This window comes from Eptatretus burgeri, chromosome 3, assembly GCF_056783735.1.
Source record: "Eptatretus burgeri isolate ZD-2024b chromosome 3, Ebu_testis_v1, whole genome shotgun sequence".
Lineage (NCBI taxonomy): Eukaryota > Metazoa > Chordata > Myxini > Myxiniformes > Myxinidae > Eptatretus > Eptatretus burgeri.
Genome location: NC_140963.1, coordinates 25,033,871 through 25,051,222, shown reverse-complemented (window position 1 = coordinate 25,051,222; position 17,352 = coordinate 25,033,871). Strand labels below are relative to the sequence as shown.

At 41.7% G+C, this 17,352-nt stretch overlaps 1 protein-coding gene and 1 pseudogene across 1 annotated transcript; one reads left to right on the top strand and one right to left on the bottom strand.

Moving 5' to 3' along the window:
• Nucleotides 1-601: 601 nt before the first annotated feature.
• Nucleotides 602-14,916, bottom strand: LOC147029570 (uncharacterized). The gene is made up of 3 exons (XM_085872082.1): nt 14,341-14,916; nt 10,329-10,489; nt 602-1,697 (listed from the first exon to the last, which is right to left on the bottom strand). Exons 1-3 carry the CDS (start codon nt 14,894-14,896, stop codon nt 1,356-1,358), a joined length of 1,059 nt encoding a protein of 352 aa, XP_085728208.1. The 5' UTR covers nt 14,897-14,916; the 3' UTR covers nt 602-1,355.
• Nucleotides 7,439-7,579, top strand: LOC147029571 (signal recognition particle RNA; annotated as a pseudogene).
• Nucleotides 14,917-17,352: the final 2,436 nt, after the last annotated feature.

Sequence of the window (17,352 nt, the reverse complement as noted above, 5' to 3'; positions counted from 1 at the left end):
TGCACAATTAGAGGTCAGATTGAAAGGTTAATGCCCATATCGTTTTGTTAATTATTATTATATATATATGTGGTTAAAATTGGCTGGCAAGATAGCTTCGAGGTGTGTGCACTCACCTTTGACGTGTGCTACCCTTTAAGCCAAGAACTAACGTGCCAAGTTTTCAACCTGTCCCCATTTTAAATCCATGACCAAAAGGGAATCGTGCTTTACACATTGAACAGTACAGAACCTTTATAACAAATTGATTTTTTTCCCCCCCCAGAGCTATCCCAACGACCTTCTTTCAAAGTGCAAGTGTAATGCAAGGTTCTCTTGGCCTTTTGTTTGATACATCTTTTACATTTTTATGCCTTTTGTTTATAGGCGTGTTTATATCAAAACAGAGTCAAAGAAATAAGGGACCACATAAAAATGGACAGTAACTTTCCACTGATTAAACTAAAATGAAATAAAAACACCAATTCAGGGACTTCCCATGGTGGCTGCGAAACATGTATTCAACACCACCACGGTAGAAATGTCTCGAGGCGCCGCTATGTTTGATAATAGTGCCCTCTGACACCATTTTTGTCGCACCTCTTGTTTGGTTGTGACAGCAGAAGTGCGCTATGGCCTCTTGGCCATGACAGATCAGCGTGTTGGGCCAGGAAGTCAACATTAAACTCGTCTGGCAAAGAAACGTGAAATTCTTTTTGTGTTTGTTTTTATTCACTCTTAAACCGTTCAATTTTCTGGCAAACACATTCACAGCAATCCCGATGACTCCCACAGGAAATATATATAACATCAGAATGACATAATACAATTGACAAACATGCAAGCACAACGTGTTCTTATGAGATTTGTATGATCAAAAGACAATTGAACATATATGTTAAACACCTTTCTATGTTTGTATTAACAGCATGCTTTAAAAAGAAGGTTATTTAACTCTTGTACCTAATGTATACAAATACTTTGAGAGAGAAATAAACATTTAAATTATTCACAGATTCTCAATGCAATATATATATATATATATTTTTTTTTTTGCAAAATGAAACAAAAAGGCAGAAACATTATTTACATGCACTCTGTTTGGAACAATTGGGAGTTAAAAGGTGAACAAATAGTGATTTACATTATAATACAATGTAATGTTTAAAAAGTTTGCATGTACCTACCGTACAGGTAAATTGGACGGATTCAGAGCAGCACACATTTAGACACAGTATATAATATGAAAACACCGAACAGATTAATGTAAAACACATCACTGTGAAAGTGCAAAGCACGGGAAGCGTCAGGGGGAGGTCCGTTATTATTCAGGTGACACGACTCCAGCTGTCCCCAGCAGAAAGGGGTCAATTTCATTAGTATAGAGAGTGACCATGGCAGAACACAGCATTCGCATCCTCTTCTTCCATCCAAGACAATGGAGAATTGCATCTCAATTCATCCTCTTCTTCTTCTTCCTCCTCTTCCGAGTCATGAGCTGGTGGTGATACTTTCACCCTTTCCCCTCGTTCTTCATTCCTGGCGCTCTCAGGCCATGATTCGACTGCTTTCACTCTCTCTATTTTCCCATCAGCTGCTCTACTTCCGTGTTTTTCGCTTTTTGTATCTAAACCTTTACCTCGATCCTCGCTTGCTTGCTCACGTGCCTTCTTGCTGCGTTTCCACTTCATGCGACGATTTTGAAACCAGATCTTAACCTGTAGAGAAAGCACAATGTCACAGTTATATAGATAGGGAGGGGGAGGGGGGGACCCAATCAATGGTGAAGAATCACTGAAAAAAATTCTCATATCCAGATCTTCACCAAAATTTCATCGAATCGTCGTCGTCACACACCCAACCTGTCCACCAAGTTTCGTTCGAATCCGTAGAATAAACTTTTTAAAATATCCTGCTCAGACAAACAAACAGACAGACAGGGGTAGAAACAAAACCTTCGTTCACCTTCGGTGGTGGAGGTAATTGTGAAGGCATTGTTTTATTGTGTTTTGCAATGGAAACTTGTTTCTCAAGGTATCTCAAAAAGCTTAGAAATAAACTGTGGAATATTGTCGCGAGCTGGGGATGTGGCACAGAGCAGAAGTCCAGTTAACTATTTCAGGGAAGGATGCACAATGGTCCCAAAGCTACTCATTGTGATACCAATTGCAAGAACTGCCAAACAGATGAACTCTTGATCGCAACACCAGAACACACAGGTGGCAGTTCCGGATTGAATGTTTGACAGGCCAAGCAGTATGGAGGAATGGGGGCTTGTAGGTAGTGGGAAGAGGGAATCAGAAAAGTTTAGCTCATGGACATCCAGTGCAATGTTTCTACATGTTAGTTACTAAAATCAGCAAGACATTTGGTTCAACTCAACTCCCCAAATGCTCAACTGCCAAGCTTAAATCAACTATACTGTTGCGGTTCTGCAAGCCAGCACTCCACCAATGCTAAGTCACACAAAATATAGCGGCCCTGAGACGGTCATTTCATTGGTATCCATTTTAGATAGCCCTTCCCTCATGTATAGTTGGTATTATTAGGGACAAAATGTGTTGCAAGAGCTTTTCGGTAGGTCTTGTATCCCATTCTTTAATCTATCTTATTTTACTTCATTTCATATACAGGACCGACCTATCGTTCACGCAAGCATGAATGCAAGCAGCTCATTTGCATACATGCGCCATTATTCAATGAAATATCACCTCAAACCTTCTCCACTCTCTCAAAATTCCCCACGACATCAAACCACAACTCAAACTCACCTACAATCACCAACGCCACAATCTCGACTACAACTTTCCGCAATCACGAACTTTCCGCCACAACCGCTACGATGCCTCAACCATCTCACCATAGCTCACCGCTACAACGCCACAACCGCTTTCATCAAAAAACTCGCATATACTCACCGCTACAAACGCCACAACAACGATGTCTCAACCACCACACCAAAGCTCATCACTATGCTCACCACTGCAAGTGATGACCACCGCCACTTTTCAGGATGGTGAGGTGATGCACTCATGGACGGGGTGCACGATCGGGTGCCTTGCTCCATGTTGAATCTTGGAGCTCTATCACATGGCCGGTTTTGGGGGTGAATGAAGGCATTTCTGGTGCCGAATCCTCGCCTGGGTGAGGCTAAGGCCGAATCGTCGCCTGGGGTAAGCGTCCACACGCCAATGGTGGCGTGAGGATACACCAAAGGCCCGCCTGTTCTGCCGCCAAGGCTCCACCCTCACAGGAGGATTATAAATGTACCGAGTTCCACATGCTCGCTCTCTTCAGCTGGTCCCACTTCATCTTGTCTGGCTCAATTTGTACGTCACCATTGGTTGCTGCGCTGAGCAGGGGAAGCTGGGTCAAGCTCAGAGAGCCAGGCGCGGACGAAGTGCAGTTTTACACTGATTAATAATTTTATTAACAGATTTCTCTCCACTCAGAATCAGTCTATTCTCCTCACACATTATTTGCTTCATTTCTGCCATCCTCCTCCCTCCCCCCTTTATCTACATCTTTACACCTTTTACCTACATCCGCCTCATCTGCCAATCACTGCACGCATCCTTGCCCCTCCTCACTCATGCACCATAGACACCCCCAGTTTTCTTCCCTCCTAAGCAACTGGGTTGCATTGGTCTGTTGACCGTGCCAGGTACAATAAGGTCGTTCACACCTTATACTTTCATCTTTCTTTGCTTTCTACTTTCCTCAGGTGTGTGTCTGATGGTGCCTGTCATGTTAGCATAATTAAGATTTTAATTAATTACTTAATTAAGTTTAGTGTCGGTCTCACTCTGCCCTGTGTCTTCTCTTTTGTATATAACTGTATTTTCTTTTGCTGCACCCCACGAATCCTTGCTTTCCCTGCTGTAAATATTGCTTGGAATAAAACCTTTTATTATTGTTCATACGCCTTTCCTCACCCTCACTTTATCAATAAATTGCTTACGTTGTAAATGTACCCAGATCGTTCTGTCTTTTCCTCCATTGGTCCAGCATGGTCCCGCACACAGTTAGCTGGGAAGTGCTACCACACTAATTGCTCTTATTAGCCGGTGCGTACCTGGCAGCTCCGCTTGGCTGCACCCGATACGGTAAGTTAACGCAAGTACGCATCGAGGGCACGAGACTCCCCCACCCCACTTTGTCCGTCCACAGGTAAGGTATCACACGGAGTAGTGTAACCCTGACAGGATTGGCAGTACCAATCAGCGTTTGTGGTTGCTTAGCAACCCATCGGCACTCAGAGTTATCTGTGCCCGGCGGCTTTCGGTCCGGGCATTTGGGAGGGACCCAAGTGCTTCCCCTCTTAATAAGCCTCAAACTCAACTCCCAAATGTTCAACTGTCAGGTAAGCAAGTAGCAGTGCAAAGCTTGGTGGAGCTTGGATCTATCTATCTTTTTTTATTTTCCAGTGGTGGTAAACCAGCTTGTGGGTCACAGCTCACCCAGATTTCACTGAGCTTCACTGAACCACACCCCTAATCTTGGCCAGTTTCAAGGAGCCTTAACCCAGGTTGCTGCTGTGCCTCTGTGCTCTTTTGTATCCCTTTACCCATGCCTCTATGTGCTGTAGCATGGACTTGTCTAGCAGATTCATTTTCTGGTTGGCTTTAGCAGTGGTAGTCAATTTGGGGGCCCAACCTGGCTTTCAGGGTATATATATTTTTTTCGTCCTTGTTTGCAGCATATTATAAGTGAGTGGGTATATATTATGGGTGTGATAGGATTTATTATGTTGATTATGTTTGCGGAATGTACGTTATGGAATTTAGCCTAACTTACTTCATTCATGTGTTTGCAGATGACATCAGAGTATGCTTATTTTATCTCAATGATCGTTATCTATTGTTTGCATCTAAAAGTGCATTTCATGAAATGAAATATCGATTTACATTCTGTAACCATTTGGGATCACAACAAGTTGAATCCTTGTTTTGAGACTGCTGTGCAAACATTACCATGAAACAAAACTGGTGGCAACTCATGAAAAAGTCATAGATATGAAGTCACTCTCTAGCATCTGTGCCATTCCCTTGAACCATCTGATGATGTCATAGTCACAAGATAGGTGGGGAGAGACAGGGGTTGGGGGCATTGCAATGGTGTGGAAGGTGCTAGAGAACAAGAACAAACGAACCAAAGAGCAGGTGCAGCTGGAAAGACTGTTTGATTGAGGCTGTGCTCTGTGTAAAGCTTCTGTTGTGTTGCATGTCCTGCAAGACTGTGAATCCGTGCTCCTACATGCTGGTGGTCAAGCCCAAGCAGCAACAAGCATTTTGGTATATTTAACTGGAGAAACCATGAGCTGCATTTTACCTCATCTTTTGTCCTCTCCGACTGCTAGCGCTGATTGAGAAGCTCAGAAACTGTCCATCGAGATCAAAGTTAATAACAGAAAGGAGGGAGCTCCAAATGCTGTCCATTTGTCTTTTGTGTTTTAATGTCATATATTTTGCCTCCACATAGAACTGTGATCCCCAACCTTTTGATCCCACAGGCCACATTCACTACTCCCAAAGATGTTGGGAGCCAGAAAAAAATTGATGCATTTTATTGAGAAACTTGATACCGTCACACAACGTTTGTGTTGAGAAATCGATACAATGTTTGGGGTTTATTGGAGTATTGTTTTTTTTTAAATTAATAAATTTTATATGTATTGTTGTATTCGATCGATCGATTGTTCACGCACAAATTCTGAACAAATTTCCGTTCGGAGTGTAATTAGTTTTAAATACTGCCGCAAGATGCCGGAAGGTAAAATCAAATTGATTTGATTCCTCCCGGCGGTAAGCGGCAGTGGCATTGTGTAAACCCCTTTAAAATGCTACATGGAAATGTGTTTTGATTGGAAAGTCCTCGCGGACGACAGTATAGGGCTCCGCGGGCCGTATAGGGCTCCGCGGGCCGCACATTGGGGACCAATGACAGAATAAAGGTAAGCTTTGTTTATTATGGATTCTAATCTGTGCATGCCTGTTCTACAATGTAAACCATGTTAGTTTGCAGCACTTAAGTCCAAGTGTGTACATTGAATGATATTCTGCATGAATTGCTGTTGTAAAGGTATATTTAGTTGAAATATAATTAATTAATTTTTGTAAGGCTCAATTTGTTCTTCCATGCACATCCATGTTGTGAGGTTGAAAAAGTGTTTTAGCAAACTTGCAGATAGAAATTGCAATCAATAAACCTCAGTTTATAATAGTTGCCATTACATCACAGTAGGAAGGGTTTTCGGCCTTCGGAGCAACAATGCATCTTTCACAGAGAAAGTCAATTGGGTCTCTGGGTTAGGCCAAACCCCCCCAGCTCATGGCAGCCTTCAGCACAGACAAATGCTAGGGAACCGAAGCTGCGTGTCTTCCATGGAAAGGGGAGAATCAAAAGCCGTTCTCCAGCAGCAGAGTTCCAGCTGTAAGTGCATTCGTTTTCACTGTTAAATTTAATTTTATCTGGCTATACGTGTGCTTCTCATTTGGCACCGAGGTAAGATTTTAACAATGTGAATGGTGTGTGGTTAGGTTTACTTATGGAGATGGTCATAAGTAATTAATGATCATCACCTGTCGTTACGACCAATTTTATTCCCTCAAACTGCAATGTACACAAAGAGGCAAAATGGATAGGACAACTTGAGGAATGACTGCCCAAACGAGCCCAAATAATTACTGCAAATCCATGGCAACAATTACAAGTTTAACAAGTTTAATGAACTCTGCCATCAAAGGTGGACGGAGGTTATGTTTTCACCCCTGTCTGTTTGTTTGTTTGTCTGTGAGCAGGACATCTCAAAAAGTTATGGACGGATTCGGACGAAACTTGGTGGACAGGTTGAGTGTGTGACAAGGTAGAATTGATTAGATATTGGTGAAGATGCTTTTCTGGATAAGAGAATTTTTAAGTCATTCTTCACCCTTGAGGGATGAGGCCAAAAAAGATATATAGCACGATATCTCAAAAAGTGTGGACGGATTATGACAAAAACTTGGTGGAGGAGTTGGTTAGATGACAAGAACAAGCCGATTAGATTTTGGTTTAGATTTGGATGCAAATCCGGCCCATCAGTGGGATACAACATGTAAACTGTTCAGCTTGGTGGTGGTCTGCGCTCTACCAAGTGCCGTCCATGTAATCTTCGTGTTTAATCCTGGAATGTCCCCTGCACTCAAGTAATTCATCGTGTATAATTTTCTATATCGCCACACATTCCACAAGCAAGGTTATAAATACATCACCCCCCACATCCAATCTCATAACATGATTGATAGTTTAAGTAAGTCACATGATGGTCCTGAAGCAGATCTTTGAGACCAAGATAGCAGATTTTAGGAATGGTATTTTTGCTGTCTGGTGAATCAACTGGAGGTAGTATTCACCTGTAATCTCTGCACTTTACTCAGGAGCTTTTAAAGGTGCATACATACATACATACACTTAGCTAACTGGGCGTAGTGGCGTGCGCCTGTAATCCGGCTACTCGGAGGCTTGGGTTGGAGGATCGCTTGAGGACGGGAGCTCTGCACTGGGCCGCGCTATGAGAGGGTGTAGGGCAGCCCGGAATCATGGCGAAACCCAATCCTTATCCCTGTGTCGTAAGAGGCGACCAGGGTTGCGTCAGGAAGGGCATCCGGCATAAAACCTGTGCCAAATCAGTATGCGATCATAACAGATGATCCGCTGTGGCGACCCCTAACGGGAGCAGCCGAAAGACGAACAACACAACATACATACACTTAGCTGTGATTGTCAGATTTTCTGAGACTCCTTTTCCCAGGATAAAACGCCTGCTGAAGCAAGGACCTAACAGAATGCTTTGATTATGTCCAAAAAATATTAAACTTGCTCTTAAAACCTGAGTATCAAGCTGTTTACCATTCAGGTCTGCATTGAACTTCAGGCACTTCAATTACGATTCAATGATTTCCCATTTTTGACAAAAAGTACAACTGCAGATGAGGCCGAATTTTTTTTTTTTTTTTTACACTTTTGACGACTATCGAGATCATTTTTCAAAATATGTACAAATAAGTAATAATTTCAGTTACACAAGTGAAAATAATCATTGATAAAGGTTAAAATATTTAATACGGATACTCGAGCACATGAATATGGCCATCGATGATCGACGAAAATCTATTTAGCAGGATTCAATAACTAAATCGGTCTGCTGGTTGCATCACGACTGAAATAACACTGATGAGACTTGGAAGACAGTTTATCATTGGATCTTATTATGCTTAGAATTGAACTCAGACAATACAACTACAGAGGTGAACATATGAGAGTTCCGCTATCCTGCCATTGCGTCATCTCAAAACTCGAAGGGTTGTTGTTGTGTTTCTTAAACTTCCGTGATAGCATCCCTGCATGCATATGAACTTGATCTTATAAGCAGGAATTTAAGTCGAAGTCACCTAGAGTAGAAACATAATGACCTACTCATTTCTCAGGTTACGTGATGGTCATTGGATGTATATAAGTGAATGCTAACAAACGGGTGGCTCTCTGAAGGACATTGCACTCAATTAAATTCTCTGCCTGCGAAGCACTTGGAAAACAGTATATCATCGGATCTTGTTCCATTTCGAATCAAACTATAGAGGTGAACACACAAGAACTCCGGTATCCTGCCATCGCATTATCTCATAAACAATGGGTTGTTGTTGTTGTGTTTGTAAAACATCCATGGCAGAATCCTTGCATGGATATGAATTGTCTGGTGCTGTACATTGCATCACCAACTAAACTAGAGAGTTCATACAACACGTCACCCCATGCAGTGTTCAAGTCTATACTTCAATTGAAATGAAATCATGATTTTTTTAAATCTTTTTTTAAAATTCCAGAAGTTTAGCACTATTGAAGCAGTCTTATACACGACCCTTACGCACAACCATGTTAAACATGTCCAAGTAGTGCAAAAATGGAGGTTCTTGGAATTGACAAGAATGTAATTTGTGTTCCACAGTGTTCAGGTAATGGAATTCAATTATAAAATAAAGATTGTAAAGGTCGTACAAAATTTTTTTTTATTTTTTGGGGAATTTACCACTCTTGATGCAGTGTCTATTACACCACCCTATCTAATGTGTTAGATTAGTTATTCGTGCCTGTTGTTTGTGTCCTATAATGAAACAGTGTTTCCTGTTTGGAATTATTTTCAATTTTGTCTGACTGCCAGGCAGACAAACAGAGTAAAAATTTTTTTTTTATCTCACTCATCCCTGCGCATGTGTGATCAGGCCAAATTCAGAGACGAAGTACCGTTAAAGGGTAGGTTTGTTTTCAGATTCATGTTCAACATATAACATTCAATTTAAATTCAGTTGTTCCATGATAAGAAACTGACGTTTGTGGACAGACAGACAGACGAACCAATTTCTTAACCCCACTTTTCGCTTCACATGCGCGGGGTAATAACTACTTGTACCTCGGGCCAGATGCAGTGCATCAGAGTATAATGCATATAGGTTTCATTCAGAGGAGCCATCAAAATGCCTGTCATTACCTTCACCACCGAAGGTGGATGGAGGTTATTTTTTCACCCTTGTTTGTCTGTCAGCAGGATATCTCAAAGTTACTGACAGATTCAGACAAAAGTTGGTGGACAGGTTGGATTTGTGGCGAGGACAAATCGATTAGATTTTGATGAAGATCTGGATCCGAGAATTTTATTCTTTTTAAGTGATCTTTCACCATTCAGAGATAGGGCCAAAAACTAGATTATATATATATATATATATAATATTTTAAAACGTTGTAGACCGATTTGGATGAAACTTGGTGGACATGTAGGGTGATTACAAGGAAAAAAGTCGATTTGATTTTGGTGACCATCAGTGAGATACAAAACGGAAACTGTTCAGCTTGGTGGAGGTATGTGCTCTACCAAGTGCAGTTCTGGTTTTGTAATATCATTCTTTTTCTTATTATTATTCTGTTGTAGGCAACACGTGGCTGCAGTCAGCTATGCCACTGATGCAGTTACCCTCTGTAGGTTAGGGTAGGAATTTGAAATTTGTCCAGAATGCCGGCGATAGCTTCCCTATGCCTCACGAAGGACAACATGGGATCTTTCACATCCAATAACTACTGCTGGCATAGGGACACCCAGTTTGACATCCCACCGAGGGACAGCACACATACTGATGACACACCATACGTACAAAACACCAGGATAAAATTTATAGCTGGGCCGAAGTTAATGTCGTCATCAAAGGCAATACTACCATTGCAGACCACGGATATGCCACAAAACTATGATGAGAGGCAGAAAAATAAAAGGTCAGGTGATATGCAGTTATGATTGGATCAATCAAACTGAATCTCACCTGCGTTTCAGTGAGCATCAGAGAAGTTGCCACCTCAAAGCGCTTCGGACGTGACAAGTACTTATTCAGCTTAAACTGGTGTTCTAATTCGAGGAGCTGTTGTGAAGTGAAGGCGGTGCGTGGCCTCCGGCATTTCCCCAAAAGGCTGGCCGAGACTTGCGCTGTGTGGCACATGACAAGGAACGTCATCACCGATTGTACATTGGTACGGAGCATCAACATGGCAGGAAAACGTTTAACAGATTTTCAGCGAAAAGAAATAAACGGCAAGTAAAGGTTAAAAATTGCAAACATCACTCATCATGCATCGACCTAATGGCACGCGGCATGAAAAAAAAAGTGCTCGGAACAAGATACATTATAATCTCAGAAATGCCAACATATATTTTTCGATGAATGATTTTATAAAAATAGTTAGAAAAGTTAATATTACTTTATGCATTGAAAGATTAAGGAGAAAAAGAAACACCTTGGTGTCTCTCGTACCACCATATCTCGGTCGCAAAAAAAATTCTAAACGTCCGTCATGCATAGTCTTAGCAAGAGGTATCAAATTGTAATATAAATAATCTTGAATTATCGATCTATCTCAAAACGAGATGCAATAATGATTTTGAATTTATTATCCTATTAAAAGAATTGAGTTATATCAGACCGTGAGCAAATCCGTTAAAAATCCCACTTCTTTCAAAAGAAAATCAATTTTGTTCTGTAATCTAGTGCTTGACAACTGATGCGCCGTGATAAAGTCCCTAACGTGCAGGGGGACTTCTGTAATGAGAGGAAAATAAACATCACTGTGTTTTATCAATTTAAAGCTACTGTTATATTCTAAACTGAATGATGATATATTTAGTAATGAAAATGTTACTCAGGAGAGTGCATACCTTCACCAAGCTGACCAGTTTACGTTTTGTATCTCACTAATAGACTGGATCTGAATCCGGACCGGAACGAAAATCTAATCGGCTTGTTCTGTCACATTCCCAACTTATTCTTCAAGTTTTGTCATAATCTGTCCACAAGCTTTTGAAAAATAATGATACATATCATGTTCAGGTCAAACTCTGAATGGGCAAGAATAACTTTAAAAAATTTAAAATACTGTATCCAGATCCGAACCATAACCAAAATCGAATCCATTTGTTCTTGTTATACACCCAACCTCTCCACCAAGTTTCATCTGAATCTGTCATTAACTTTTTGAGGTATCGTGTTATATATCGGTTTTGGCTTATCACTCAATGGTGAAGGATCATTTAAATTCTTGAATCCGGATCCAGATTCGGACCTTCACCAAAATCAAATAAATTCGTCCTCGTCACACACACACAACCTCTCCACCAAATTTCGTCTGAATCCGTCCAAAACGTTTTGAGACATCACGTTCACAAACAGATAGGCACATAGACAGACAGATAAAAATATAATCTCCATCCACCTTTGGTGGCAGAGGTAATTATAATGATGGCATTCTATTATGATGGCAAAAGACAAAGGCATATGTGCATTCATCTGTTCGTTTGTTGTGTTGCAACTGTTTTCAACAACATACCGTTGTGAAGTGAGCTTCTCAACATTGTCACCTATCAAGAACAACAAGAGGTCATGTCTAAAGGTCCAAGACCAGGAAGTTTGTGCAGCTCTTTCTAGCAGAGTCAAACATTAAGCGCCTCCGTTCCTCAAGACCGGCACAAGTTTTTAATTTGTACCAAATGAAAGTTTGGGCCTTCAGTTTACCACCTTATTGCTTCAGGGGAACAGTTTTGAATAATTTATTTCACTGCCCTGTGATCTTCAATGACATATTTGAGGGAAGTGTTTTGAAAAACATGAAGTTTATAATCTCCTTTTTAGGCTGAATCAGTAATCAGGATTTTTTTTCATAATAAAACTTCACTCTAATTTTTTTTTTTAATCATTGGTTGAAATTTTTTGTAAACCACTCAAAATGTTTAAACTATTTTAAATGCCTTTATGTTTGTTCGAATTTACTCAACTCGGTGGGAAAAGGTAATTTTTTTTTTAACCCTTCCTTCCAATCAGTGTGACCACTCCTTGGCTTTTTCACAAGATCTTGGCAATTCGTTGTTCACCTTGGAGTCTTGGTTTTCTAGAGGTTTTCTTGGCATATAGGTTTTCTATTATCATCGCTTTTCCGAAACCTTGTGAATTCTTGGCTTTTTTCATTGGCTCACCTTGGCATTTATGAAAATGAGGAGTGGTCACACTGCTTCCAATGGCTCGTGGGTGACAAAACTATAATACACATTGATATGGTAAAAAAATTGTTAAGTGTTCCTTGAGGATCGATCAAACTCAAAATAAATAAAGAGGTTGAGAAGTCCTGCTCTGATCTCGAAATAGCATATACAGTGTAATATATATACACATACATGCACACGTATCGAAAGACAAAATAAGATAAACTAACTATTTGGTTACAAAAAAATAAAAAGGCTAACACCGTATAAAACCGGTAACATAGAAAAATCAGCAAAATGCTCAATTTCAATCGAGAAAGATAACGGTTTCGTCATTTTCGGTGCGATTTTTCACAGGAGACTGTTGGTCTACTTTGATTGATCACCTCGAGTAAGGTGTGTGTGTGTGTGTGTGTGTGTGTGTGTGTGAGTGATGACAAAAAGGTTTTGTAATAGTTTAGTGCAATGTATTTAAAATCCTCCATGCACCCTGTAAAAATATGTTGCATAACAAATACGTCTGGTGCATTTCATGAAAGATGCTCTCCCACGTAACATGCGTATTTGAGAGACGTTACTTCACACATTGTGTTGTTTACAATGGGGGGGGGGGTATATTATTGTCTGGCTTATTTGCGACCAATTATTCTCACGTATCTGTGGGGTTGGCCGGGGTAAGGGGCGGAACTTCTGTCTCAGTCTGTCACAAGCAGGCTGGCCAGCAATTTGTTCAGGGTGCCAGTGATAACTCGCCTGCTCTTCACATAAGATGCTGTGCGATTATATGACGTTCACCGACAGCCAATGCTGGAAATACGGCTCCTCGGGCTGAACGGAGCAGACAACGATGTGTCGCCCTGCTCCTGTGTGCAGAACACCAGGGTGACAGTTTATGCCTCCGTCGGGATTCGAACCCAGACTACAGGCAACTCAAAGGCCAGTCCAATACCAATACCTAAAGGATATCATGCCAGTCATATAGAATATCAGAAACGATTCAAATGCTGCACAATTTACCGAGTAAGTTTGTTTGACACGTTTTCATAAAGACGTTGTGGAAATACCGAAGTTAAAATGAAAAAAAAAAACTTTTAGTTGGGCAACTTAGCTAAATATAGCATAACAATTGTGCATTTTGTGAGGAAAGCACCAAATTTGGCACACTAGTAGCCTATCATATTATGAACAGATTTGGATATTGGGCCATCTCAAATTCAGCCGCTGATGGCTGTGGCAGCCATTTTTCACTGCCATCAAAAATTTTGAGATGGCCCAATATCCAAATCTGTTCATATTATGATAGGCTACTAGTGTGCTAAATTTGCTGCTTTCCTCACAAAATGCACAATTGTTATGCTAAGTTGCCCCACTATTTCCCTCATCATTCATGTAACGTTTATCGTAGGGTTCAGTCATTGATTCACATCACAGGTAAACGTGCTGGGCTTTCACTGCGGTACCAAATCACACACACACACACACACACACACACACACACACACACACACACACACACACACACACACACACACACACACACACACACACACACACACATACCATATTTGTATGAAGGCAAATGTGCCAATGTCAAGCAAACACATCATGAGACCAAGATTCCGAAGGTATGACGGTAAAGGTAGACGTTTAAACGTAAATGCACACAAATCATTTTGGGGGAAATGGACCATTCGTGGATCGGAATGATGAAGTGAACGTTGCTGTTCACTTATTGTACGACAGCGTACGAGACTGACTGTACGAAAGGCTCATTTCCGCCGTGCTGCGAGCATGGCAAGGGTACTCACGAGAGTAGTCTGGTCCACGCGGTAGCATGACCCCCGCCATTGAAGCGCGCAACCACTGCTCGAGCGACAAGCCGCCTGCAGGTGCCTTGAGCGCGTCCAGGTGCACGTTCGGGAGTGCCGGTAACGCGGCGTACGGTAGCTGCGAGCTCGCGGCGTAGCCGTAAACGGGCGAGCCGTAAAAGGCCATCGCCGTCGGCAGGGTGGCGCAGGACGACGTGTGCAGCAGCCCGGGTTTCGGGACGAGACCGCCCCGCTGAATGGCGGCGTGTGCCAGGGGGAGCCTGGGCGGCGATGGCGGATCAACTTTGACTCGGACCATCCCTGGACTCGCTGTTAAACTGGTCGTCGGTTGCGCCGAGTCGGCTGCACACGAGTCTCGCGTTGGGCATCGTGCTCCGGGACTCATGACGTGCTCATCGGAGAGGCTCCGCCGTTTGGGCCGTTCGTCCCGTAACAGCGCGTCGATGTGGAAGTTACACGAGCCGTCCATGCGAGCGAACGTCCTGCAACTGTCGTTGCTCGTTTCGACAGTGTTAAAATGGTCCGACCGGCACATGAAGTACGCCTTCGGCTAAAGGGGGCGTTCCGCGCATTGGACACGCCCCTCGTGATATCCTGCCTCACCATTGGCTGGTAGAGCGAGTGACGCAATCGGGGTCTTCGCAATTCCTCGATGAGTTGGGCTGAAACAACATTTTGTATTTCGTGAACCGTTGAATTAATACGGCCGACGCTTTTTCGAAATGATTGTAAAGAACAATAATGATAACCTGAATAACCTCAATAACGATAAAGAACAATAACGATAACCTTGAAAGCAATGATAACCTGAATAACCTCAATAACGATAAAGAACAATAACGATAACCTTGAAAGCAACGATAACCTCAATAACGATAAAGAACAATAACGATAACCTTGAAAGCAATGATAACCTCAATAACGGTAAAGAACAATAACGATAACCTTGAAAGCAATGATAACCTCAATAACGATAAAGAGCAATAACGATAACCTTGAAAGTAATGATAACCTCAATAACGATAAAGAACAATAACGATAACCTCAATAGCGATAAAGAACAATAACGATAACCTTGAAAGCAATGATAACCTCAATAACGATAAAGAACGATAACCTTGAAAGCAATGATAACCTCAATAACGATAACCTTGAAAGCAATGATCACCTCTATAACGGTAAAGAACAATAACGATAACCTTGAAAGCAATGATAACGTCAATAACGATAAAGAACAATAACGATAACCTTGAAAGCAATGATAACCTCAATAACGATAAAGAACAATAACGATAACCTTGAAAGCAATGATAACCTCAATAACGATAAAGAACAATAACGATAACCTTGAAAGCAATGATAACCTCAATAACGATAACCTTGAAAGCAATGATAACCTCAATAACGGTAAAGAACAATAACGATAACCTTGAAAGCAACCCGCTCAATAACAAAAATTACTCCTTTGTGTCGAGTTATATTCAGAGGTTCAACAGAAGGATATTCGTTTTTTGGAATCCATCGAGATATTTTTGGTCATCCGACGATGTGGAACCTCAATGGCGTTTCACTGTCTTGCTATTCATCCATGCTACATATGTACTTACCGTCTTATAGAGAGAGGTGGGTTTTTGAGTTCATATGTCTGGTTCAATCATGAACCTTTAAATAAATCAGAATATTCCAAAGCTATTTGTAAGATGAGATATTTTCATCAGATGTTATAATCAAATACTTGTACTTGGCCATTTGCCATCCCTCTCTGAGTAGTAGTTGGGACAGGAATCTATAATTTGTTCATGGTGCTGGAGATAGCTCGCCTACTCTTCGTGAAGGACACCGTGGGATATTTGACGTCCGCCAACTAATTCCAGTAGACGGGATGCCCAGTTTAACGTCCATCCGAGGGACGGCGCTCACATTGACAATTCACCTTGCCTGTTAAACACCAGAATGGCAGTTTACGGCTGAGTCGGGATTTCAACCCAGGCTAGACAGCTTAAAGACGAGAGTGGGCCAGAACCAAAATTCCCGAGCACCTTGCGGGCCTCGCAACCATAGACTTTTTAGACAAGTAAAAGCTACATTCTGTGGACACCACCCCTTAAAATCGTCCTTGCGTAAAAGTTTATCTATTTGCTCTCCATCCCCATTAACATTCATATCTCGGGCAATTGGGGTCATGCATGAGTATTTTAGGAACAACTGAAAAAAAAATTGATAGACAACAGGACCCCAAGAGTCGCCACATCTCACCATCTGGCCTCCATGGGGAGATAAAGAGACGCAGACGCACGTCTATCATCCGCCGTGACTGCATGAGCACTAAGGAACACGGCCGTGAGTGGTGGAGATTGGGAGGAGGTAGGTGGACCAGTGTGACCACTCCTCATTTTCATAAATGCCAAGGTGAGCCAATGAAAAAAAGCCAAGAATTCACAAGGTTTCGGAAAAGCGATGATAATAGAAAAGCAGGACGCCTTGGTGAGCAAAGAATAGCCAAGATCTTGTGAAGAAAGCCAAGGAGTGGTCACACTGAGCTGGACGACGTGCATACCAAATTCTTTTGAAATAATAGGCACGCAATACTGCGAAATAATTTTATGCCAAGAGCAGTCACCAAAGTCACGGGGAGCTTGGAGGCGAAGAACTGTGACTACCGTTGACTGTAATAACGTGGGTACTGACCAAGACAAGCGTGCGTGGTGGAGGATGGGAGTGGGTGGCGGAGTATTAGCGTGGTGAAATATTTGAAATTTAGGCACGCAATACGACATCAAATGATGCATAGAGCAGCTTGCAACTCTGGCATCATATGAAGCCAATAACTGCAAACGAGTTAACAAAAAAAAGTTTAAAATTTCGATAAAAATCGCTTCACAGAGCGGCATGTTGAGGAAACACAATCAGTGCAAATGGCCTGGTTTGCTAAATGTGAGCTGGATACCTATACAGAGAGGGACATGTACTTAACAATATAAAGTTGATGAA